At 48.2% G+C, this 25,241-nt stretch overlaps 1 protein-coding gene and 1 long non-coding RNA gene across 4 annotated transcripts in view; both read left to right on the plus strand.

Annotated features, from left to right (window-relative positions):
* LOC145722806 (uncharacterized) overlaps window positions 1-11,143 on the plus strand; it is a 14,812-nt gene extending 3,669 nt beyond the window's left edge. Inside the window, exon 2 of the long non-coding RNA XR_014147365.1 lies at window positions 3,268-11,143. This is a non-coding gene — a long non-coding RNA (uncharacterized LOC145722806). The remainder of the gene's footprint in view (window positions 1-3,267) is intronic.
* Window positions 1-25,241, plus strand: part of TBC1D22B (TBC1 domain family member 22B) — a 74,527-nt gene that overhangs the window by 38,691 nt on the left and 10,595 nt on the right. For all 3 annotated transcript variants that reach the window (XM_006734004.3, XM_081827409.1, XM_081827408.1), the window contains 4 exons: window positions 12,598-12,704; window positions 13,393-13,468; window positions 16,045-16,172; window positions 16,459-16,554. In XM_006734004.3, the coding sequence (XP_006734067.1) occupies window positions 12,598-12,704; window positions 13,393-13,468; window positions 16,045-16,172; window positions 16,459-16,554 (407 nt within the window). The remainder of the gene's footprint in view (window positions 1-12,597; window positions 12,705-13,392; window positions 13,469-16,044; window positions 16,173-16,458; window positions 16,555-25,241) is intronic.

Here is a 25,241-nt window from a genome sequence, read left to right on the forward strand (position 1 = left end):
AAGGAGACTGCTCCTCCTTCGTGGTTTTGGGATTCAGTATCTTGCTTAGGAAGTCTTTCTTTCCCCACTCCAATATTATGAAAATACCCTCCCGTGTTTTCTTCTCTTGTGGGTTTGTTTTTACATTTAGCTTTTTAAATTTCATTATTAATTTGCTTTCCCGTATGGTGAGGGTTGAGATTAAAGTTCCCGTGCAACCCAGTGGTTCATTATTTCAGCACCTTTTATAAATAACCATCCTTTCTTTGCTGCTGTGACATCCCTTTTCATGATATAATACTAATTCCTTTATTTACATGGCTCTACTTCTTTATTCTGTTCCATTTATCTCCATTTCTATGCAAGCAGCACACAGCTTGGGGTTTTGAGCTTTATTATGTGTTTTTATCATTATTCCAGGGCCCTTTCCTCATCCTTTTTAAAAAATTGTCGTGGCTCTACTTCCATATGAACTTTATGTTTCTACCTTTTTCTTTTTTTCAAGTTTTTATTTTAAATTCCAGGTAGTTAACATACAGTGTAATATTAGTTTCAGGTGCACAATATAGTGATTCAACACTTCCACACATCATCTGATGCTCATCACAAGTGCTCTGTTCAGTCCCCATCACCTGTGTCATCCATCCCCCCACCTTCTACCCTCTGGTCACCATCAATTTGTTCTCTGTAGTTAAGAGTCTGTTTCTTCGGGGCGCCTGGGTGGCTCAGTTGGTTAAGCGACTGCCTTCGGCTCAGGTCATGATCCTGGAGTCCCAGGATCGAGTCCCACATCGGGCTCCCCACTCAGTGGGGAGTCTGCTTCTCCCTCTGACCCTCTCCCCTCTCATGCTCTCTCTCACTCTCTCTCTCTCAAATAAATAAATAAAATCTTTAAAAAAAAAAAAAAAGAGTCTGTTTCTTGGTTTGCCCCCCTTTTTTTTTCCCCTTTGCTCGTTTGTTTCGTTTGTTTCTTAAATTCCACCTATGAGTAAAATCATATGGTATTAGTCTTTCTCTGACTTATTTTGCTTAGCATAATACCCTCTAGCTCCATCCACGTCATTGCAAATGGCAAGATTTCATTCTTTCTTATGGCTGAATAATATTCCATTGTGTATATCATCTTTATAAATTCATCTGTCGGTGGACACTTGGGCTGCTTCCATATCTTGGTTATTGTAAGTAATGCTGCTATAAACATAGGGGTGCACGTATCCTTTTGAATTACTGTTTTTGTATTCTTTGGGTAAATACCCAGTAGTGTTATTCCTGGATCACTGGGGAGTTCTATTTTTAATTTTTTGAGGAACCTCCATACTGTTTTCCAGAGTGGCTGCACCAGTTTGCATTCCCACCAACAGTGCAAGAGGGTTCCTTTCTCCCCACATCCTCACCAACACCTGTTGTTTCTTGTGTTGATTTTAGCCATTCTGACAGGTGTGAGGTGTTATCTCATTGTGGTTTTGATTTGCATTTCCCTGATGGTGCGTGATGTTGAGTGTCTTTTTCATGTGTTTATTGGCCATCTGTATGTCTTCTTTGGAGAAATTTCTGTTCGTTTCTTCTGCCCACCACATGAACTTTAGAATCAACTTGCCAAATTCAGGAAGTAGGAGCCTTTTAGAGTTTTTATCAGAGTTACAGTAAATTTATAAGTTAAGTTTTGTGAGCTTTTTTTATTGTAGCATCTTTATTGAGATGTAATTCGCATACCATATAATTCACCCATTAAAATGTACAGTTCAGGGGGGCGCCTGGGTGGCTCAGTCAGTTAAGCGGCTGCCTTCAGCTCAGGTCATGATCCTGGAGTCCTAGGATCGAGTCCCACATCGGGCTCCCTGTTCAGCAGGGAGCCTGCTTCTCTCTCTGACTCTCCTTCTGTGCGCGTTCTCTCTCTCAAATAAATAAATAAAATCTTTAAAAAAAAATGTACAGTTCAGTAGTTTGTAGTATATAGAGTTGTGTAACCATCACCACAACCAATTTAGAACATTTTCATCACCCCCAAAAGAAACCCTGTATTCCTTAGCCATCACCCCCAAGCTTCCTGTCCCCCCTACCCCTAAGCAATTGCTAATCTATTTTGTCTCTATGGGTTTGCCTTTTCTGGACATTTCATATAAATGGAATCTTACAGTATGTGGTCTTTTGTGCCTGGCTTCTTTCACTTACCACATTTTTGAGATTCTTCCATGTTGTAGTATCTGTCAGTACTTCCTTTTTATGGTCAAATATTCCATTGCATAGATATACCACATTTTATTTATGTATTCATCAGTTGAGGGATATAAATTAAGCTTTAAAGAAATAAGGCATTCAGACCTCTCCCCAGCCTCAAGAGCTTTCTTGAACAGAGATACAACATTGTTTGTGGCCTTCAAGAAAAATTCTTGGGGCACCTGGCTGGCTCAGTCAGTAGAGCATGTGACTCTTGATCTCAGGGTCGTGAGTTCAAGCCCCATGTTGGGCATAGAGCTTACATTAAAAAAAATAAAAGGAGAAGAAGAATTCTCTTGCCTGGGTAATAATGCTGCTTTTCTCCCCTTCTCTGTTGGTGTCGTATCCTAATAAGGAGCCGCTGCGACACTCCCTACTGCAGGAGGCCTCAGGTATCCTTCGCCTGTGGGATAAGCCAGACTGTTGCCCTCGTCATCCTGGGCAGGTCCCACCAGGTAGCCTTCCCCCACCGCCCCATCTCGCTGAACTCTAGCGTGGAGGATCTGCTCTATCAGAGCTTCTCCTATATCTCCTCCCTGATCTCTTTCCCACCGCTGTCCCTTCTATAAATTAGCACCTGATCTTACTTCATGGTGTGTCATATTTGTTGTAAAAGTGACTCCCTTTGAGCTGACAGAGAAGTTGTCTCTAGCTAGCCTGGCCCCCAGGCAGCTTCTTTATCTGCTGAAGCCAGCTGCTCATGTGGAGGTGGGTCACCTGTGGATAAGGCAGCTGTGTCTGGGCCCAGGGTGACGGTGCTAAAGGAGACGGAGTCTCCGGCCTGTGACCCCTGGGACTGCAGATGACCTCCAGACTCTCATCTACGAGAACTTCTGGGCTCAGATGATATTATTGATCTAGTTATGAACATATTAAGGTCCAGTATAACTGATAGTGTGGTCATCATCAAAATAAATTGCTTAATGGCAACTATTTAAGGGATACATATGAAGAAATCCTTCAGAAGAGCAGAGTTCATGATCTTGTTTTCAAAAACAGAGTGGTGTCTGCTGGTTTCTGTTAGTACAAAAAGAAACAGTATTAAATCACTCTCCCTCTTCTCTTCTGCAGGAAGCCGTACAGTAGGATTTTCATTTCAAGTTTTACTTGAAGCGTGAAGTTTTCAGAAGCATCACAGCCATGGAACCCCCAGAAGGGAAGTCTTTCCCAGGCCTCTGACTTAGGAGTCCAGTTCCCCATGTGACATTTCCACTTGGATATGTTGTAGATGATCAGGTTAGGGCTAGCGTGGCTACATGTGACTGGGAACCCCAAATAATATCTTAAGATAGAAAAGCTTATTTCTCTCACATGAAAAGTCAAAGAGGTCAGTAGTCCAGGGCTTGTATGCTGCCCTAAGATATCAGGGACCCAGGCTGCTCTCTCTTATTGTTCTACCATTTTCATTCAGCCTCTGGTTTCCTTCTTGTGATCCAAGACAGTTATTTGTGCTCCAGCCATCATGTCTGGATTCCATCCAGTATGGAGGAAGAAAGGAAGAAAGGCATACTCCTTCCATTTAAGCACACTTCCAAAAGTTGTATATAGTGCTTGGGTTTGAATCTCTTCTGTCTGCACTTAGTCATATGGCCATAGCTAGCTGCAGATGAGGCTGGAAGCCCGGGTGCCAGTACCCTTTAGGGGTCCCTTCACCAAGAAGTAAAGGGAAACAGTTATTTGTGGACAGCCTGCAATTTTTGCTACCCCGAGGCTCCGCAGCCTCCATGTTTCACTGACTCCTTTTCTCCCCACACCCGGCCACACTTTTGTCTCAGTTGGCAGCATTTCGTGACTCCGAAGTCAGAAATGCTAAGAATTGGGCATGAGTCTCAGCCTTCTATATCCAGTGAGTTACAAAGCTCTGATGATTTTCTCAATGTTTCTTGAATCTGCCTCCCTCTCCATTCTCCTGTGACCGCCCTAGGTCAGGCCTGGATTGCTGAAATGGCCAAGCATGTTTTCCCTTCTCTGGTTTTATCCCCCTTTCAAATCTACCTTACACGCCGTTCAGACACAGACCGGCCCATGCAGCTCCTCTGCTTAAAGCCCTTCGGTAACATCCCGTCACGTACAGGTTCAAGTGGCCGGGTTATCTAGCTCGTGCAAGGCCCTATGGGATCTGCTTCCTCCTCACCCCTTCAACTCAGCCCTCCCAAATTGACATTTGTCATCTAAAGCCTGTCCTGCACCATCTCCTTCTTCTCCCCTGGGCTAATCCTCGTGCATCCTTTACAGAAGGAAGCCTGCCCCTCACCCTCCCCTTGCCCACGTCACCCCAATAGTGCTCTTTCCATGACCCTGTACGTTTCTTTTGTAGCACTTTACCACACTGGTTATCGTTTGTGTTGTCTTCCTGCTCTCTGCCACCAGATTGTAGGATCCTTTGAGACCAGAGACTATTTTAAATATCTTATATTCCCATTGCTTTCATTTTGATGTCCAAAATAGGCCTTTCATACGTGTCTAGATGAATGACAGAATGAAAATGTCACTATAACTTTGTCCAAGACATTTGGGGATTGGTATGGCTTTGCTACGCTTGGCCACCAGAGGGCAGTGAATTACAATATTTTGGTGCTGTGCTGAGTTAGCCAGTTTTCTCTCTTCTAAGGGATGGACAGCATGTATTCATTGAGCGTCTGTACTGGGCACTGGGGATGTGAATCATAAGTAAATCAAGTAGACAAAAATCACTGGCTTTTACTTTTATTTATTCAAGGAAAATGAAAGCTTACAGTTTCCAAAAGACTGTATAAGAATATTCATAGCAATTTTATTCTTTTTTTTTTTTTTAAAGATTTTATTTATTTATTTGAGAGAAAGAATGAGAGAGAGAGCATGAGAGGGGTGATGGTCAGAGGGAGAAGCAGACTCCCTGCTGAGCAGGGAGCCCGATGCGGGACTCGATCCCGGGACTCCAGGATCATGACCTGAGCCGAAGGCAGTCGCTTAACCAACTGAGCCACCCAGGCGCCCGCAATTTTATTCTTATAGACAAAAATTGGAACCAACCTAAATAATCTGATACAGGAAAATTCAATGGATTCGTACTAAGCAATAAAAAAAATGAACTATTAATAAACACAACAACATGGAAGAAACCATCCCAAAATCACTATGTTGAACAAAAGTAGTCAGAAACCAAAAAAGTACACATTGTGTGATTCCATTTAAATGGAATTCAAAAATAATCCATGGCAACAGAAATCAAGGCAGTGGTTGACTGTGGTTGGAGATTGGGAAGAGGCATGAGGAAATTTCTGGGGTGCTGGAAATGTTCTCTATTTGGACTGAGGTATCTTTTACACAGATGTATACATGGGTCAGAATGGAACTGTGGGGGCGCCTGGGTGCTCAGTCGGTTAAGTGTCCGCCTATGGATTTCCTCTCAGGTCGTGATCTCAGGGTCGTGAGACCAAGCCTCATGTCAGGCTCTGTGCTGAGCATGGAGTCTGCTTGAGATTCTCTCTCTCCCTCTGCCCCTCCCCGCCTCCCCACTTGCACACATGATCTCTTGCTTTCAAAAAAAGGGGGGGGACTGTGCACTTACGTGTAGTCTACTGTATGTAAATTATACATAAAAAGAAGTCCCTTCACAGAGCCTAACTTCTGATGAGCAGACACGGACAATGAATAGAAAAGCAGGTATTTTTTGCCGGATTGTGACGAGTGATGTGGAGAAAACTGAAGCGGGGTTGATGCCGTGTTGGCAAGAGTGGTGACGGCAACAGGTTTCAAACAGGGCAGTGAGCCAGGGCCACACTGAGGAGAGGACATTGGTGCTAAGTCCTGAAGGAGGTGAGGGGCGAACTGTGCAGTTACTTTTTTGATAGTTGGCACGCAGATTTTCAGAGAAAAGGGCTTGTTGGTAAGAACCCCCCCACGTACTCAGGCACCATGGACTCTGCCGCCAGGTCCTGGTCCCAGGCTGTTGGGGGTTAAACCCCAGCCCGTGCTCTCGGTTCCCAGGAGGCTTCCTTCTCCCCCTCATCTCCGACTCTCTGCGTGTGATACCCACCCTGCCCATCCTGTTCCTCCCTGTCTCGTGATGTGTGGAGGCCAAAGATGAAACCGGACGGACTTCTGTAGTAATGGTGGGTTTTCATTACGGGCTTAAAAGGACATTCCTTGTTTGCCTTTTTTTTTTTTTTTTTAAAGATTTTATTTATTTATTTATTTATTTGGCAGAGGGAGAGCAGGAGAGCACAAGTAGTGGGAGCTGCGGAGGGAGAGGGAGAAGCAGGCCCCCTGTCAATCAGGGAGCCTGATGCGGGGCTCAATCCTAGGACCCTGGGATCATGACCTGAGCCGAAGGCAGTCACTTAACCAACTGAGCCACCCAGGCAGCCCTCTTGTTTGCTTTTAAAGCATAAACTTTATATTGAAGAATAATACACTTTTTAAAAAGCACGTATCTCATACATGCACAGCTCGATGCATTTCCTCTAACTAGCCAGCACCCGTGTCAAGTCATGGAACATTTCCAGCACTGCCGAAATCCCCCTGTGTTCCCTTCTAGTCCCTACCCCTCAGAGGTAACTGCTTCACTGACTTCTAACACCCCGATCAGTTTTGCCTGTTTCTAAACTTTCTATAAATTAAATCATGTAGTAACAGTATTCCATTTTCTATCTTAATGCTCTTGGTTTGGAGGGAGTTGGGGAGTGTGGTTGATGCTGAAGTTTTTAGCGCCCGCCTTATTTAGACGCTTTCCTCAAGATGCCTCCTGGCCCCGTCTTCATAGATGAAGTAAGTAGCCTTGTATGTGCCAGGCAGTTGAGGACTATGGGAGGCTCTTCCCAGCAACACACAGCCAGAGGGCTGAGCTGAACCACTTTGAGCTGACACTTGAGAGCAGTGTGTGCATTTGGTGGGATGTCCAGGGCTGGATTTCCTGTCTCAGAGGAGGGAAGTTCTCCAAGGGCAAATTGTGGCTTATCATCTCTGGGACTTTCAGACCTCGCCTGCCCTCTCCCTGGCAGTGAGCTGAGTGGCACGTGCGTGCCTGCCTGCTGGCTCTGTCTCTCTGGCATCTGACCCAGAATAAGTGAGAAATTGTAACCGAGGAGAAATTGTGATAGCTAACATATGCAAGATGTTTGAGCCTAGATGAAAAGCCTCTGAGCAGCTGACATTGGGGGCCCTGGACTCCCCAGAGCCTGTTCACGTCATGGTGTCTTGGTGACATGCTGCCTGTCCCTGTGAGTGGTCTCTGGGCAGGTCCTAGAAGAGTAAGTATGCTGGACTGGGCCCTTCTTTGGTCCCTTTCGCCTGAATACTCGTATGGTCTGTGTTTGTACGATCCGGGGTCCTAGAGCCTGTGCCAAGAGGCTGAGTTAACCAGCAGTCACGAATGTTTGCGAAGTAAAAGTAATACAGGAACCTGAGGAAAATTGAGAAAATGTGGCAGTATGCTGTTTTTAAAATTAATTTTAACTGGGGTATCATGACACACGTATACTCAGGCTACTCCACGCTGAGTTGGGTACAGCCAGAGATCATGTATCGTTCTGAGTTCATCCTTACCTTTTAGTCACCTCACTGACTGACAAGCACAGTGTCGGGAGGGGCTCCCTGGTCAGCTGCTTCTCTGCATCTTTGAGACAGCACCCCTCCCTTCTCACGAACCGTAACGCAGTCCTCATGAAACAGAACCGTCTCCCTGCGCGTCTCTGCTCTGTAGGAGCCTCAGAAGAAGTCTTTCCTCTGACCTTCTCCCTGGACGAGACCAGCTCTCCTTACTCTTCTTTCTCTGTCAGGTCGTTTGACCTTCCAGGGATTAGCCGGGGGCCCCTCCACCCTCTCCATACTAGGCTTTGTGGTGGCATCCTTGTCCCAGCTACTGCCATCATATGCTAACCTGAAAATGCCAGATGAATAGTGCCCAATAATATTTATTTATTTATTTGAGAGAGAGAGCGAGCGAGAGAGAGAAATCCTAAGCTGTGGGGAGCGGCAGAGATAGAGGGAGAAGCAGACTCCCCAGTGAGCAGGGAGCCCGAGACCAGGCTGGATCCCAGGACCCTGAGATCATGACCTGAGCCGAAGGCAGACATCCAACTGACTGAGCCACCCGGCGCCCCCAATAATACGTTTATATAGCACTTAAGAATGATGGGCGCCTGGGTGGCTCAGTCGGTTAAGCGACTGCCTTCGGCTCAGGTCATGATCCTGGAGTCCCGGGATCGAGTCCCGCATCGGGCTCCCTGCTCAGCGGGGAGTCTGCTTCTCCCTCTCCCGCTCCCCCCTCTTGTGCTCTCTCACTCTCTCTCAAATAAATAAATAAAATCTTTAAAAAAAAAAAGGAATGATTACATACAGGTGATCAGATGAATTCCTTGACCCTTTTCTTAAATTGGCGTTTTCCTGGATGAAATATTTAAGTTCTTATTTTATGAGGTTCTTTAGATGTATGACCCCAATTTTACTTTTTTCCTTTTGTCAGTTTACTTTTGTGTTCAGAAAACATTACGTAAGGTATTCTTATGCGTCTGGTCTTAAAAAAATAAACAGGAATCAGGTAAACCAGAGGCTTTGGGAAATAGAAAGGCTGTCTGAATTCTGATCCTTCAGACCTTCTCCTGTCTGCCAGTTGGGCTGAATCATTCTGACCCAACAGATCGCAAAATCTAGAAATTGCCGTGCAATCACGGATGGTTCCTGGGAAGTGCCTAGAGCAGCAAAGAGACAAGTTACTCTTGTCAGTTTAAGCAGAACCAGTTCTTCCCAGAGCTGTAGGGGAGTATTTGAGGCATATACAAGCCTGATTTCAGGCCCGGGACTTGGAGTTCTCAGAAAAATAAACACTTGACTGGAGTTACCACTCAAGTACATTTTATCTGCTAATAAATGGGCATGTTCTCGTCAAGCCCAGAGTGGGCAATTTGATTCTTATAAAGAGCTTTTGGGCTTCCTCTTTTTGGATGCTTTGCCTTTTAAAATAGCCATAAAATATCCTTAAAATCTCATTGCCTCCAGTCTGAGTCCTGGCTGTCATATGCTCCATAATGACACCCGAAGACGCTGCCCTCATTCGAGACTGCATTGCTGGCATGGTTTCCCATTCCAACTTCAATTATATGTTGAATTTTCTCAAGTGGAATGTTTAATGATCCTTCTGAACAGACTGTTTATGCTGAATGAAGTTCTTCAGAGAGCATTTGGGCCTCCCTTTCTCTGCTGCTTTTTGCTGGTGCACTCAGCTCACAGTTTTTGACTGAATGTGTGAATTTTATCCTCCCAGCAGGCAGAACGCTAGAACTAAACTCTCCTCCCACTCCCTGAAAGGCTGCTGAACTCGCTGTCTGTGAAAGCAAAGGGCTAATGGGCAGGCCAGGCATCAGGGCAGCACATGGGGAGACAAGACCCCCCCGGGAGGGCTCAGCATCTTGTCTGTTGGTCCCTTTGCTCCCTGGACAGCTCAAGGTTTGGAATTGGTACAGTTACTGAGAGTGGCATCTTACCGACTTAAGACCTCATGTTGTTAGGTTTTCCTCCTTTAGACCGAATGGTGGAAATGGAAAGCTTTGAAAATTGACTTATTTTTAAGGTATGTGTTGGGATTAGGTTAAATTTGGCTGCGAATAAGAGATCCAAAACAACAGAGGCTTCAGAAGAGATAGAAGGTTATTTGTTCCTCATTTAATGACAGTGACACTGGCTAACATTTACATGATGCTAATTTTGTGCCAGGCAGGGTTGTTCGCACCTTTCATGCATTAACGTACTGGTAGGGTATTGCCACCTTAACCAAGGAGGCATTGAGGCACCCAAGTGAAGTCATTTGCCCGAAGCCACATACCTAGTGGGTGACAGAGCCAGGATCTGAGTCTGGCTCCAGAGTCTCTACTCTCAGCCCCATGCTATTCTGTCTGACAAAAAACCCACAGGCTGCCAGGGCCAATCCTCAGTGTTCTCGGGGACCCAGACTCTTTCTCCCTTGTTACCCTTACCAGTTACATTTCCACTGCAGTGTTCTGGAATTGTAGAGTGCCCAAGTTGGGAAAGACTCCTCAGATTCTTAGGGAGTTCTGGATGTTCATTTGGGAAATGTGTGTGGGAGTACCAGGAGTGGTTTTTGTCTGGAGCCTTTCTCGTGGGTTTCACAGTTTTCTTATAAGCCTCTTCTCTCAGACAGGGGGCTGCTGCCTAGTGTGCCTTCACTCAAGGAAATGGCACTGTCCTCCCGTACTGCTGGCCCGGCCCTGGAGAGTGGGCTGGTGGAGCCTGTGGGTCAGGTTGTCTGTGGTGGTGGGAGTTGGAGGTGACCGGGAATCCAGCCCCGGGGAGGGGAGGGGCGAATATGTAACGTGGTGGGGGTGCGTGTGGTGCACCCCGGGAGCATCTCAGAAATGTAATACGGAGGCCAAGAGAAAAAGGAAGATTCTGAACTGGGACTTAGAGCTCAGTAGTATTCAACTAAATCCATAGTATGTATATGTTACATAGTAAGTGTTGAAGTTGGCGGCGGGGGGGCGGTGGAGGGGAAGATGATATTTCTTGGAAGGTTTTTTTTTTTTAAGGTGATTTCTCAAGTGGACCTTTATATGTTATCTGAAGTCTTAGTTTCTGCAAGCTTAGTGTTAGTTTACAAAATCCTTATTCCTTTTTAGTGATAAAAGGCAGGTGTAGTCAATTGTAGCCCCTTTTTTCCTAAAATAATGTGCATTTTTTTCCTGACTGTAAAAATTACGCTTATTGTAGAAATTTTGAAAAGTCTCGTAAAGCTTGAAGAAAATAATCTTTTATCCCTACTACCTAGGGAATAAACACTGTAAACCTTGTGATATATTTTGTCTTTCCTCTGTGCTTATATAAGCACACATAAATATTGTATGTACAGTAGCTGGGAGTATACCATAAATAATTTTGTATCTTGCTCTTTTCCCTTAAAACTGTGACTTTCCTGTGTCATTACAAATTCTTAATAAACTTCATCTGAAAGAAACTGTGTTGTATCTACTGCGTGCCAGGCACCGTTGTTAGCACTTGGCATGGATTACCTGTGGCCGTACTTCGAGTCAGACTTTTAGGTTGTTTCTAGCATTATAGTTTTTCTGACAAAGCACCCCACCCTCCCCAAAAAGGTTTTTCTAGCCCTTGATGTCCATTTAAAAATGCAGTTTATACAGGATGAAAATCTGAGAATTGTTACACGTTGCCCCAAGGGGGTTCACTTGCAGGTCTTAGTAATAATTCTCATAAATGAAAGGGCTGGATTCTGAATATGTTTTGTCGGGTACCTGTGTCTCTGCAGCACCAGGGACTGCAGTGAATGTCCTGTTTTCAAAATAGGGCTCTGGGTCTAAAGAGAAAAGCCGCCTCTGTCACAGAACTCAAGCCTGAACATTTCCTCCTGTGGCCTCGGCCGAGCACACAGGGGCCTGTGGGTTGAGGCGGCCCATCGTGTCGGCCAAGGAGAGCCTTTCTTAGTACTTCCACTTCTGTGGCAGGAAGGAAACCTCCCATGGCCTTTTCCTTCTTCAGGGTTCTAGAAGACTCTCGATGTTGTCCCCACTTGGATCTCCGACCAGATAGACTACCTCTCACTACTGTTACTTAGTGCGGGGTTTCCATGAGAAGCTAATAGATGATCCTCTTTAAAAGAGGTCCTGTGGCTAAAGAAGCCTGGCAAGTGCTGGATAAATAGGGTACAGATGTACTTAATGCAGAATTCGTTATAACTCCTCATGTCCTTCTGTATGCTATGATCTTTGTGAATCTCCATGATGAAGATATGTGAGGCACCATTTCTCAACCCTATTCGTCTATGGAACCCCCTTCTTTTGGAGTATCCTATCGTTTTGATGTTTTATGGAACCCTGTTTAGGAACTACCAACTTGGTGAAACTAAATCCCAGAAGCCCCCACAGCTTTGGCCCATCTGCCCTCACGTGCTCATCTTCACTTCTGAGTGGTAAGACCGTGGGTCTGCCTTGTCAGAATATGGAGATTCGGTCTTTCAAATGAACCATGGGGGCCATTTGGCCCCAGCTTTCTCACTACATACAAGTGTGAGTGTGCCAGACAGCTTACTGAATTTCTGAAATCAAAGAATTTTTCCAGACCATCTCCGAGGGTCTGGGTAAAGCTCACTGAGCATGAGGCCTGAAATACCTTTTTCTAAAACTGAATGACAAATGCAGAAGAGAAGGGTATGTTGGACCCAGGGGAATTGGCGTGAGAAATGGCCTGTTCCGTGTTGTAATGAGGTCCTCAAGCACTTTCCTGGGACACGCTTGCCCACCTGACCAGGGGAGGAGGAGGGCAGGCCCTTGTCCCTGGGGATCAGGTTAGCTGGGCTCTCCCCTGGCCTTAAGGACCCTGTTGAAGTTACTAGACTCTGTCTTTCTCCATTTTTTAGAGAAGACCTCTGGACTTTCTTCTCCTTTTGTTTTACAGAAGAGGATGTGGAGAACTTTGATGTGACCAATTTGTCTCCGGACATGCTTCAAAGCATTGAAGCTGACAGCTTTTGGTGCATGAGCAAGCTGCTAGATGGGATCCAGGTGAGCCAGATCTGCGCTTGTGGGTGGCCTGGGTCCAGGGGCTCCCCGCAGGCCTTTGAGGCCCTTCCTGCCCTTCTGCATCATGCAGGGTCCCCCACCCAGCATGGTTCTTCCTCGTTTCGGTCCATCCATCTTCACCTCTTTTGTTAACTTTACAGTTTTCCCCCAAAGGCAGTGGTCCAGCGGCCCCGGGAGTCTAAGGAAGTCTCTGTGTTCCCCTGGCTTTGTCCTCAGAGTGTGCCGCTCCTTTCCACTAGACACCCGGAGCCAGGTGGTGTGCCCCACATTGCAAGGCTCTGTCAGGCTCTCCCCACACTCTGCTGTTCTGTTTATTCCTTTGTTTCTTAGAATGCTGGTAGCAGCTTTGGAAAAACCGCCTGTGCTTTTTTTTTTTTTTTTTTTTAAGATTTCAATTTATTTATTTGGCAGAGAGAGACACAGCGAGAGAGGGAACACAAGCAGGGGGAACGGGGGAGGGAGAAGCAGGCTTCCCGCGGAGCAGGGAGCCCGATGCGGGGCTCGATCCCAGGACCCTAGGATCATGACCTGAGTCAAAGGCAGATGCCTAACGACTGAGCCATCCAGGTGCCCCAAAACCGCCTGTGCTTTTAAATGTGTTTCAGTGAACTTGAGAGCGGTAGCACAGCTTTGGAGTCTGTGTTCATCCTGGGCTCTCTGTCATTTGCAGGATAACTACACCTTTGCACAACCAGGGATCCAGAAGAAGGTCAAGGCGCTGGAAGAGCTTGTTAGCCGGATTGATGGTAGGTGGAGGGAAGAGGAATTATCTGGCATAAAGCACAGTATGATTCTGACACAAGCCAGGGGTGCTGGTGGGGCCTTTCCTCAGCCCCCTGCCTTGCCACAAGCCTCTCCAACTCTGTGCCATTGACTGCACCACGTCCTTTGGCGTCTTGGCAGGAAGGGGAGGGGAGAGCTTTGCTGGCACCTCAAGTTCTTCTTTCTCCTTTGCATTCTGTCACCAAGTTCTACCAATTCTCTTTCAGCGTCTCCCTTCACATTCACCTTTTTTTTTCTTTTTTTCCTCTCCCTTAACCACCACCCCCTTTTTTTTTCTTTTCAAATTCACCCTTTCTGCTCCATTTCCCTAGCCACAGCTCTGGTCCAGCCATGCCTGGGTTTCTGCAGCTTCCTTCTAGAAAGACTTGCCTCCTCCATATTCTTTCCTCTTCCAAACCTTCTGTCGCTCAACTGCATCATTCTAAAGCACTGTCCTGGTCACGTCCCTCTCTTGCTCGGAAGCCTCCTGTGGCTCTCCATTGCTTTTAGCGTCAAGCTGTAGTCCGACCTTGTCCTTGACGTGATGATGTCACTCGGGACTCCTGGGCTTGATGCACAGTCCTCAGGTCTGACTGATACCCTGGCAGGGCTTTTCTATAGCTCCCTGGGACCTGTTTGGGCAGGGAGGCGGGGGGCAAGGAGGGAGACATGGCTCTTCCTAAAGCAGGATGTCTTTGAGGAGCAGGAGCCTCGCAGTCATTCCTCGGCTCTGGCTTGGGACCCGAGACTCTAGAACTAAAAGGCAACTCGGGAAGCCCTGCTTTTTACTGATAAAGAAATTAAGACCCAGTAGGAGACGTCGGAATTAAGTTTCATAAAGAAAGCCTAGCACTTCACAGCGAAGTCTTTTGCTAAGTGGGCTCTGTAGCACCAGCTAAGTTGTAAAGCTTTTTTAGGACTGCGCCAGAAACTGCACAACTAAGAAATCTCATTCCTGGCTTTTTTTTTTTTTTTTTTAAAGATTTTATTTATTTATTTGAGAGTGAGAGAATGAGAGACAGCATGAGAGGGAGGGGGGTCAGAGGGAGAAGCAGACTCCCTGCCGAGCAGGGAGCCCGATGTGGGACTCGATCCCGGGACTCCAGGATCATGACCTGAGCCGAAGGCAGTCGCTTAACCAACTGAGCCACCCAGGCGCCCCATTCCTGGCTTTTTATCAGGGATTTTGCGCTTCACCAGAGCAATGGCTTCCCCGGCCCCCCCTCCCCCACCCCCCAGACAAAAACTGCGTGTCTTTCTCTCTTCCCCAGCTTCTCTTTTCCTGAAAACCTTCCCTGATTTGTACCACTCATTCCAGCTTCCTTTTATGACTTAGGATTTCAGTCTTCCCATCTTGTTTGCTGATTTACAGTGGTTTCCGACACATCGTCCGTAGGATGTTTTTTCCTCTTTGTCTCATTGCCCTGACCCAGCTGTTAGTCCCAGTGTGGGGCCCACATGCAGCTCTCTTGCATCCCTCATCCCAGGTTCCAGAGGGCAGAGGCTGCGGTTTCTGCCACCATCTGCGTCATCCTTGTTTTTTCTGCCCTCGCAAATACCTGATCAGTAAAGGCATAGTACTTGAGGATAGGGGATTTATAAATGTCTGTGGCCTTATTGTTTCATTCAGTTATACAAGTAATATGCATTAGAAAAATTAAAACAATTTGGAAAAACACAAAATAAAAAATAAACATCCTCCCCCTTCCTTAAATTCTATTCCCCAGAAATAACCATTGTTATTAGTTATTCTTTCAAAAAATTATATATTTACCACATGCCAGGTGCTGTTGTACGCACTTTTGTTTTCTCATTTTATCCTCCCCCAAACCTTCTGAGGTATGAATGATTATCTGCATTTTATAGATTAGGAGACTGAGGAGGATAATAATTTTTTAAAAATGCTAGTAAGCACTGTTTAAAGGGCTGTCATGTAGAACAGGGATCCGGTTGGCTTGGGGTTGTTCCAGAGCACCACACAAACACTGAGGGTGGGAGTCAGGAAGGAGCTAGTTTCTATTGAATACAGCAAAGCACTTTCTGGTGAATCACTTAATACATCAGTGGGAGAGGCTGCCCTTGCTGGAGTCAGTGAACCTCATTCTCCGGCAGTGTTTAAGTCCCTGCTGGCTGCCATCTGTCAGGGATGCTGAGGAGTAAGTCCTCACCGGCGGGAGGATGGCTAAGGTGACCCCCATGGTTCTTTTCCATTCTGGCTCCTCCTCTCAAGAGTTGATAGGGTCAAGCAGCCAAGTGGACCTCACGTCTGCCGCTTTATGGTGAGAGCAGGCCTGTGAGGGAAGAAAGGTACCTAGAACATCACCATGGATGTTAAAATAGTCTCACTACGTGTGGGGCTGTGTTAGCCAGGTAGTGTGGCTGTGAGATGGTGGAAGCAAGCCTAAAGGATGGCCAGATGCCTGTTTGGCCCTTCTATGCCTGGCTTCCCCAGGAAGAGGGGGGAGAAAGAGATGGAAACTGCCTTTGTGGCTCATGTGACTCTCTCAGGGACCAGTCCCCTAGGTTGAACCCTTGGGGCCAATGACGCTTCCTGTTTCAGAGCAGGTACATAATCACTTCAGGAGGTACGAGGTCGAATACCTACAGTTTGCCTTTCGTTGGATGAACAACCTGCTCATGCGGGAGCTTCCCCTTCGCTGCACCATCCGCCTATGGGACACATACCAGGTATGAAGGGACCCCTGCCCGCTCCATGCCAGGCTGTCCCTGAGGCACCCAGCTCCCCGCCCTGCTGGAGTGTACTGCTCAAGAGCCCCCCCCGCCTGCTTTCTATTTCTGTGTCTGCCTCAGTCTCGTGGGCAGGGCCGCTGCAGAATCTGCTCAGGCCTCTGTGTGCCCAGCCATGAAAGGAATGCTGTGCTGTGTGCCCACCTTGCAGCAGGATTGGAACCGAGAGGCCTAGAGCTGGCTCTTTGTCAGGGCTTGGAGACCTAACAGTTCTTTCCCTTCCCAGTCTGAACCAGAAGGGTTCTCCCACTTTCATCTCTACGTGTGTGCAGCCTTCTTGATCAAGTGGAGAAAAGAGATCTTGGATGAGGAGGACTTTCAGGTGAGTGGCCAGGAGCCCAGCCTGGGCCAGGATGAGCATCAGAGTGGGAGTTATCCCATCCGTGGGGCTGTACACATAGAAGGGGCCACGGCAGGTACGTGGCCAGGAAGAGGGAAGCAGACAGGCTGCTCAGAAGAGGTTGCCCTTCCTGGTTGGCAGAATGGCCAAGTCAGCGGGCCCCAGAGTTCTTCGGTGTGAAAAAGGGTCTTAGGGCCAGAGATGCTGCAGAGCATGTAGACAGGCCTAAGAGATGTTTCATTCATTCATTGAGAAGCATTTGCTGAATGCTTGCCTTGTGCTGGGCACTATTGAAGGCATAGCATATATTGAGAAGTAAGTCAGACAGAGATCTCTATTCCCACAGAGCTTACATGCTAGTTGGGAAAGAGACTTAACAATAAACAAGAACATAGTAAATTAAACAGGATGTTAGGTGATTTTTTTTTTTTTTCAAAGTAGAGCAGGATAAAGGGATTATTAGGTGGTAGGGAAGGGACAATTTACAATTCCAAAAAAAGTAGGGTAGGCTCACTGAGGTGACATTTGAGCCAAGGCTCGGGGAAGGCGAGAGAGTGAGTCATGGACATCTGGGGCAAGAGTGTCCAAGCAGAAGGAACAGACAGTGCAAAGGCCTGAAGGCGGTGGTGTGCCTGGGCTACTTGGGGAATCATGGCGGTGGCCAGTGTGGCCTGGAGCACAGGGGTCCAGACGAAGAAGAGGAAAAGGTGAGGCCAGAGAGTCACAAGGGACCCGGATCATAGAGGACTTTGTAGCCACTTGGGCTTTTACTCTGAGTGGACAGGGAGCCCTAAGAGGGCCTTAAGCAGAGGAGGGACGTGATCTGACTTATATTTTCAAAGGCTCACTCTGGCTTTCTGCAGAGATGGTGGGTATGGACACAGGTGGGAGCAGGGAGACCAGGCGGGAGGCTGTTAGAATCCTCCAGGGGAAACACGCGGGTGGCTTGGACCCGCACGGTGGCAGTGGAGGTGTGGCAAGTGGGTAGATCGTGCATATATTTTGTAAATAGAGCCAACAGGATTTCCTGATGAACTGGGTGTAGCTTAGGACAGAAAGGCATGAGTCAAGATGACTGAGTTCATGTGAAGGCTGTAGGAGGAGCAGGTTTAGGGAGGACTTTCAGGAGTTCAGTTTTGGGCATGTCGAATTTGAAATGCCATTAGACACCCAAATGGAGATCTAGGTAGGCAAATAAATGTTAACGAGTCTGGAGCTCAAAAGAGAGAGAGAGGTCTGGGCTGGACACGTATGTTGAGGAGCCTTTGGCTAGACGGTCCTTAAAGCCGGGACAGTAGGTGAACCCCCTAAAGAAGTGGGTGTGGACAGAAGAGAGGAGAGGCCCGGGCCTGAGCCCTGGCACATCTTCGCGAGGAGGCCAAGGGGGCGGCCAGGGAGAGTGGGGTGTTGTCCTGGAAGCCTTGGCTGGGGATGTGAAGAAGACTGAGGGCACGTGTTAGCGGTGGACAGCCAGGCCGCTGCTCCAGGAGGCCCAGGAAGGGGGGAATGGGGACTGGGGGATCGAGGAGATGGACTGCGAGCCTCTGCAGTCTGCAGGGACAGGCCTGGAGCTGCTCACGGTCGTTCTGTCTGGGGACAGCTGGGGGCTTTTCTTTCTCCGCTTTGCACGTTTCTGAACTGAGGGGTTTCCTTTTTCTTTCTTTCTTAATGGGCAGATATGTCTTTTAAGAGCAGGCGGGGGGGAATGCCAGAGAAGGTGGAACGTTCTTCTGAGCTCTAACTAATAACGTAGGTGTTCTCAAGAGCAGCAGCTCCCCGTGATCCCTGAGCCTCTGCGCTGTGCCTTTCCGTGCAGAGTCTGGTCCACGGATGGATGGAGAGGCAGGACCCCACTTGCCCACGTTAGGGCTCCGGGCAGAAAAGGGCAGAGTGGGCTTCTGGAAGTAGACACTAGCTGTGGTGCGGAGGCCGCAGGCAGCTGAGGAAGAGCCACGGCTTCTGCCAGCCAGCCGTGTGTGCAGCGTCCTAGGATAAATGAGCACGGGGGGCTGGAACGGCCGTGTGCTGGGCTAAGCTATCAGTTTTGATCATGTGGTTGAGGTGGAGCAGGCTATCAAGAGCATGAAGTCTAACTTAGTTCTCATGAGCCAGGCTCAGAGGGCCTTGTCATATGTGATAAAAGTGCTTCCCAGATTAGCTCACAGAGGTGGAGGTGATTCCTGGAATGGCTCTTAGCGCTTCACAATATTGGCAGAGCACAGGACCATAATAGTCGATGCCTTTAAACCTATGTTAGACACAGAGATGTTCCTCTTCACTGGGTTGCACATTTGATTATCTGACCGATTTGAGGTCTTTGTGCCATAACCCACGGAAGGACAGTGTGGATTTGTGCCTGCTGCGTGGGTATTAACACCTCAGGTGGCCTACTGGAGTGGTGTCACCTCTTCCTTTTAGACAAAACAGAATGGGCAGTTAGACTCGATCTGCAGAGTGCCTCCTAGCCCCACAGTTCCCTAATTGCATGGCTAAGAAAAGAAAACATGTGCCTGGTGGTGTTAAGATAGGCAGGTGGTGTCCCTTAGGGGACAGAAGCATGGCGCAGGTTGGAGGAGCAGGGTGCAGGGGCATCATGCGAGATTGTGTGAGGCTGCCTGTGAGCTCTGCGGCGGACGAAGGCTGACTGCTAACGGGCCACTTGTAACGAAGTCACTGCCACGGGACCTCTCGAAATGAATACCGGGATCCCAGGAAGCCAGACTGGCCCAGCCTGGATGAGAGAAGTTTTAGGGCTAAAAACTGCGACGACTTGGCGCACCTGGGTGGCTCAGTCAGTTGGGCGTCTGACTCTTGGTTTCAGCACAGGTCATGATCCCAGGGTCCTGGGTTATCGAGCCCCGCGTCGGGCTCTGCGCTCGGCGAGGAGTCTGCTTGAGAATCTCCCTCTCCCTCTTCCGGTCACCTAGGGAGTAAGTGGTAGATAGCCAGAATCCTTACCACACACATGCGTTGCGCTCTGCTGCCTCTACCTTGGAGCCTGGCCGGGCACCTCCTGGGGCACTTGAGCCGAATTCATACAGTAGCTACTCAAGGATCCCAGGCGAGGGTCTGCCACCGTTCCCAAGCCTCCCACTTCCCCCTCCCCTTTCCCCTTCCCCTCCTCTCCCTCCACCTCTCAGGGCTTCCTCTGCCCTCCACCGCTCCTCACCTTTCACTGACAATCCCTTGCAGACTTTCTTCTCACAAAGTAAATGTTTAACAAAAAATTGGTTGTTTTAAGACTGAGAAACAAGTGCTCCAGGGTCCTCCTTTTGACTACTATTCTGGCTCCTGGATTTTTCTCCTTCTACTGCCTGAAGTACCTGTGACCTCCTCATTCCTTTTCATGCCCTCCCTCCCCGGGGCTCAGAACCACCCACTCTTGTCTCTGTGGAAATGTAGGGCCCGAATGACCACCAGGCCTGAAGGCAACAGGGAGTTCTGGGCATGGGTGCAAGTTGCTGGGGCAGAGGGTGTGGGCTTCTGTCTGCGAAGTCCTGGAGCCCACCCAGGCTCCGAGAGAGATGCCAGACTTCAGAGCCACCAGCACTCTAGGGGCTGAATGTCAGCCTCAGGAGGGGCTGGGGAGGAGGGACCCCACTCAAACCAGGTTTTGAAAAAAGTGTTCTCTCTCTCATTTATTTATCAGAGAGAGAAGCAGCATGAGAGGGGAGAGGGTCAGAGGGAGAAGCAGGCTCCCTACTGAGCCAGGAGCCCGATGTGGGACTTGATCCTAGGACTCTAGGATCATGACCTGAGCCAAAGGCAGTCGCTTAACCAACTGAGCCACCCAGGTGCCCCGTGTTCTCTCTCTTTTATTTTGAACTAATTTTGTGCTTATAAAATGTTGCAAAAATAGTCGAGTTCCCAAATAGCCCACCCATATGCACTTAATGTTTACATCTTATATGCCATACTATAATTAACCAACCAGGAACTTCAAGTTGATAAAATATTATTAATCTACAGGCCTTATTTAAATTTTACCAGTTTTCCCATTAATGTTCTTTTTCTGGACCAAGGTCCAATTCAGGATCCTCATTTGGGACAATTCCTCAGTCTTTGTCTTTCTTGACAAAGAAAATTTTCAAAACTTTTGAAGAGTACTAATTAGTTATTTTATAGAATGTCCTTTACTTTGGGGTTGTCCTATGTTTTCTTATGAAATTGACGGTCATGCCTTTTGGGGAAGACATTTGGGGAATGTCTCATTCCCAATGCTTTCGATCACTTGCCTTATGTGGGTCTACTAGGCTTCCCCACTGTAAAGTTACTATTTCTCCTTTGGTAATTAATAGGTACCTTCTGGTACCTATTAACACTTTGATACTATATAATTCCATTGTTTCTCATCATTCTTTCACCCACTAATCTTAACATCCATTAATGGTTCTTGCCTGTAACAGTCATTACTGTGATGTTTGCCTAATGGCGATTTTCTATTTTTACCACTTCTTCTGCATTTATTAATTGCCATTCTACTCTAAGGAAGAGCAGTCCCTGCTCTCCCTTTTATTTATTCAAGTATTTATTTATATCAGTATAGATTCATGGGTGTTTATTTTATTTCATGGGTTATCTGACACTGTCATTATTTTGCTATTCAGGTTGTCCCAGCTTTGGCCCTTGGGTGCTCCTTAAAGTTGTCTTTTTGACCCCATCATTTTTTTAAAGATTTTATTTATTTTAGGGGTGCCTGGGTGGCTCAGTTAAGTGTCCGCATTTGGCTCAGGTCATGATCCCAGCGTCCTAGGATCAAGCCCCATGTTGGGCTCTCTGCTCAACAGGGAGCCTGCTTCTCCCTCTCCCTCTGCCTGCCACTCCCCTTGCTTGTGCTCTCGCTTTCTCTCTCTGTCAAATAAATAAATAAGATCTTTTAAAAAGATCTTATTTATTTAGAGAGAGTGCACGTAAGCAGGGGGAGGGGCAGAGGGAGAGAGAATCTCAAACAGACTTCATGCTGAGCACAGAGCCTGACGCAGGGCTTGATCTCAGGACCCTGAGATCACGACCTGAGCTGAAATCAAGAGTCCGACACAACCGACTAAGCCCTCCAGGTGCCATGATCCCATCATTTTTAAAGCAGTTCCTTAGTTTCTGGTGCCATGACATGTTCCCAGCTTGTATTTTCTTTGCCCCACCTTGGAATCAACCATTCTCCAAAGAGCCCCGGTTAAACCAGTATCTTGCCACTCAAAAATATTCAGAGGTATCATGATAACTTTGGTAATAAGATGGTGGGAAAGCATGTATGTGAAGTTCAAGAAGAGGCAGACTTTTTCATGGTTTATATCCGGTCACTGGTTGTGGAGGGAGTATTGACTGGGGAGGAACATGAATCTTCTGGGGCCCAGGAAGTGTCCTTTATCTTGATCTGGGTGGTGGCAACATACGTAAAAATCATCCAGCTGTACACTTGAGATTTGTGTAGTTACTGTATGCAAGTTATGCCTCACTGAAAAAGTAAAAAAAACAAAACAAAAAAAAAACCAGAGTGCTTGATAGGAGAAGGGCATGTGGTTCAGTTTGCTGGGAGGCCACCATTCCACCATTGAAAGGTTGAGAGGAAAGTAAATGATGGAGGAAAACACGCAAACACTAAAATCTGCCTACTAAATAGACAGTTGACCATGTAAAGATTACCCCAAACGAAATGGATACATGCTTCCTTTCTCACATAGGAATCTTGGTATTAATTGAGGATCTTGATGTTATTTGCCTCCTGGGTGCTTGAAGGGAAAAGAGTGACCATAGGATTTAAGGCTGCCGCTGTGAGGGCGGTGGCCTGCAGAAGAGGCTGTGTGACACCGGGTGTCAGGGGCGTGAGTGGTGACGGTGGCACACCATTCAGTGGTGGCTGGAGAGAGTGAGGTCTGCCGTGGATGTGAGCACCCTCATCGTAGCTGGCAGATCTCCCCGTGCAGCTATGCCCTGCCGACGGGGGGACTGGGTGCTTCTCCCCCCCAGCTGTGAGCCTAGAGAGAGCTCTGTCTGCCCACGGAGGCCCGTGGAGGTCTCTTGTTGCCACCGCAGGCCTTCAAAGGAGGAGGTGAGCAAAGGGGACCGTCCGGGGGCCCCAGGTGAGCAGGTGGGAGCTGGGAGGCCCGCTGTCTCGCTCAGCCCTTCCTAGCGCTGGCCCGCACTTTGCTGGGTGCCGTCTCCCTGGGGGTGAGGTAGCAAGATGCTGTTGCAGCTGCGGCCAGCCACACAGAGATCTGCCGTGGAAGAGTTTTCCTGGCAAAGGAGCAGCCAGAGCAAAGGCCCTGCAGAGGTCGGAGGTTGAGGTGTTGGAGGAGGGAAGAGGCAGAGAGAAGGCAGTGGGGCTGGAGTGTCACAGGGGAGAGGACAGGGCTGCAAGACCCGATTCTGGAGAAGCCTGTGAGGAGACTGCACTTGACCCGAGATCACGGGGAGACTTGGGCCCCCTTTCCTTGTCATATCCACAGCCCCAGCCCTAAAGCCTGGCCCGGGAATGTCTGGGCATTCAGTTGCGCTGCCAGCTCTTTGTGGAGACGGGATGAGGACGGACGCCTCGGTCCCACCCCAGAAGGCCAGCAGAGTCAACTGGGGAGTCGAGGGCTGCATGCTGCACTGTTCAATGACAGAAGCGTAGCAGTGAGAGTAGACTTTCCTGCCCCTTGGCCAAGGCTGAACCTGGAATGTTACATGAGCCTGGAGAGCCTCAGAATTTGGTCACCCGGTGGCAGAGGACAGGCAGGTCGTGGGCGGCAGACTTGAGGAGAGGCTTCCCAGAGCGGAGTAACCTGTCAAACCCAGAAGGACAGGAGATGGTCGAGTGAGTTCTGTGAGTGAGGGAACGTGTGGCAGGCCCTGTGTGGGGCAGCACACCACCACATCGTGACACCAAAACAAGGGGCTGCTGCAGGGGAGAAGGGCAACACCTCCAAAAATCAAAAATTCAGTGTGCATTTGGAAGAACATGAGTTATGCTGAATTGCAGGTACTTGGGGGGAAAAGTACGTGCAGAACGCTTGTGCAGGCCGGCAGCAGGGGGTGAGGCAGCTTCTTGGAGAACTGGAGACTGGTCCTCTCCTCGTCTGTGAGCACTCTGGGGACACCTGGTGATTGTGGACAAAGAAGACAAGCGGGTTCCCAGCAGCAGGGGTGTGCACATGGGGTCTTTGATCGGATTTGCTTCATCAATGTCCCGGAGCTGCCACGGCCCCTAGAAGAATGGAATGTAGTAGAGTGAGCCCGGAATCAGGTGAGCCACCCTGAGAACATGGTGGCTGTGGCCTTCATACCCTCCCTCCCGCACCGCAGCACGGCTACCCGTATTGGCCTGTCCGTCAAGGTCTGGCTTTTGTGATCCCTACCCCAGCATTTCAGGAGGGGCATGCACATGACACTGGGGATCCATGCCTTGGAGCACGCAGCGTACAGGCAGTAAGATAAGAACTAGGTGGCAGTGACCCTGGAGAGCACCCATCTGCTGGGGTTTGTACACCAGTGACTTTTGGCCTGCTCCTGAGCCTGGCTTCTGGCCCCCAGCCCCTCCCAGGGTGGGCTCATGGCCTCGGATTCTTGAATCCCTGATAATGAGAAACCAACATTTTGTATTTTGTAATAAACCCTTAATTTATATCAGAAAGAAAGAAGGGAGGGAGGAGGAAAGAAAGAGAAAGAAAAAGGGAGGGAGGAAGGAAGGAAGGAAGAAAAAAAATTTGTACTGAGTAAAGTAACCCACAGGAAGCCTGAAAACTATTCCACTGTAAGTAATGTATCTAGGAAAAGTGTGTGTGCCCGAGAGAGCAGGCACCTGAGTAAATAAATGCCTGCTCACTCGCCCCATAGTCTAAAAAGTCATCTCAGGAAAAGCAGCATCTCTGAGAGGCCAGAAGAGCATGGGACCCTACAAGATGTCAGGCAGGTGCCAACAAGGCCTCAGATGGCTCCGAACTGATTTTGAGAAGCACCGTGCGGGGGGACTCCAAGGACTAATAATCAGAATTCCTTTACATAAAAAGGGAACCTATAAGGGAGTCAGTGGGGCCAGCAAAGCAAAGTGGCGGCTGATCTGAGAATCTTCTGCTTTCATCCTTTGGAAAAAAACCTTGGAGACATTCCTATTCTGAAAGTATCTTTGTGGGAGGCAGGGCAGAGTTGTTCAGTGCGACAGTGCTAACTAAGCCTACGAGGTGTCCCAGGCCTAAATAATTAACCATAAGTAAATCCCTTGAACCCGATGGCACCCACCCACCACTTCTGCAGGAACTCAAATGTAGGATTTCGGAACATTGTCCAACGCAGGCCCCATCTTTAACAGACATCCCATGAATTGTCGGTTTGAATCCTGCCCAGAAGAAAGGTTCAGAGGGAACACTGGGAACTGAAGATCTTTCACCCTAAGCAAGCTGGCGTGAGAAAGGGCACGGTCCCCAGGCGTAAAACAAGCCATTAAGGGGGACTTAGCCAGGACTTCTCTGATGGGAAACTTGCTAAATGCACTTTGGGAGAAAACCGAGGAATAAGTTCGATTCTCAAAAAGTTTACATTCAAGGGCGCCTGGGTGGCTCAGTCGGTTGAGCGACTGCCTTCGGCTCAGGTCATGATCCCAGGGTCCTGGGATCGAGTCCCACATCGGGCTCCCTGCTCTGCGGGGAGCCTGCTTCTCCCTCTCCCACTCCCCCTGCTTGTGTTCCCTCTCT

This window comes from Leptonychotes weddellii, chromosome 8, assembly GCF_054177405.1.
Source record: "Leptonychotes weddellii isolate Sample4059 chromosome 8, ASM5417740v2, whole genome shotgun sequence".
NCBI classification, from domain to species: Eukaryota; Metazoa; Chordata; class Mammalia; order Carnivora; family Phocidae; genus Leptonychotes; species Leptonychotes weddellii.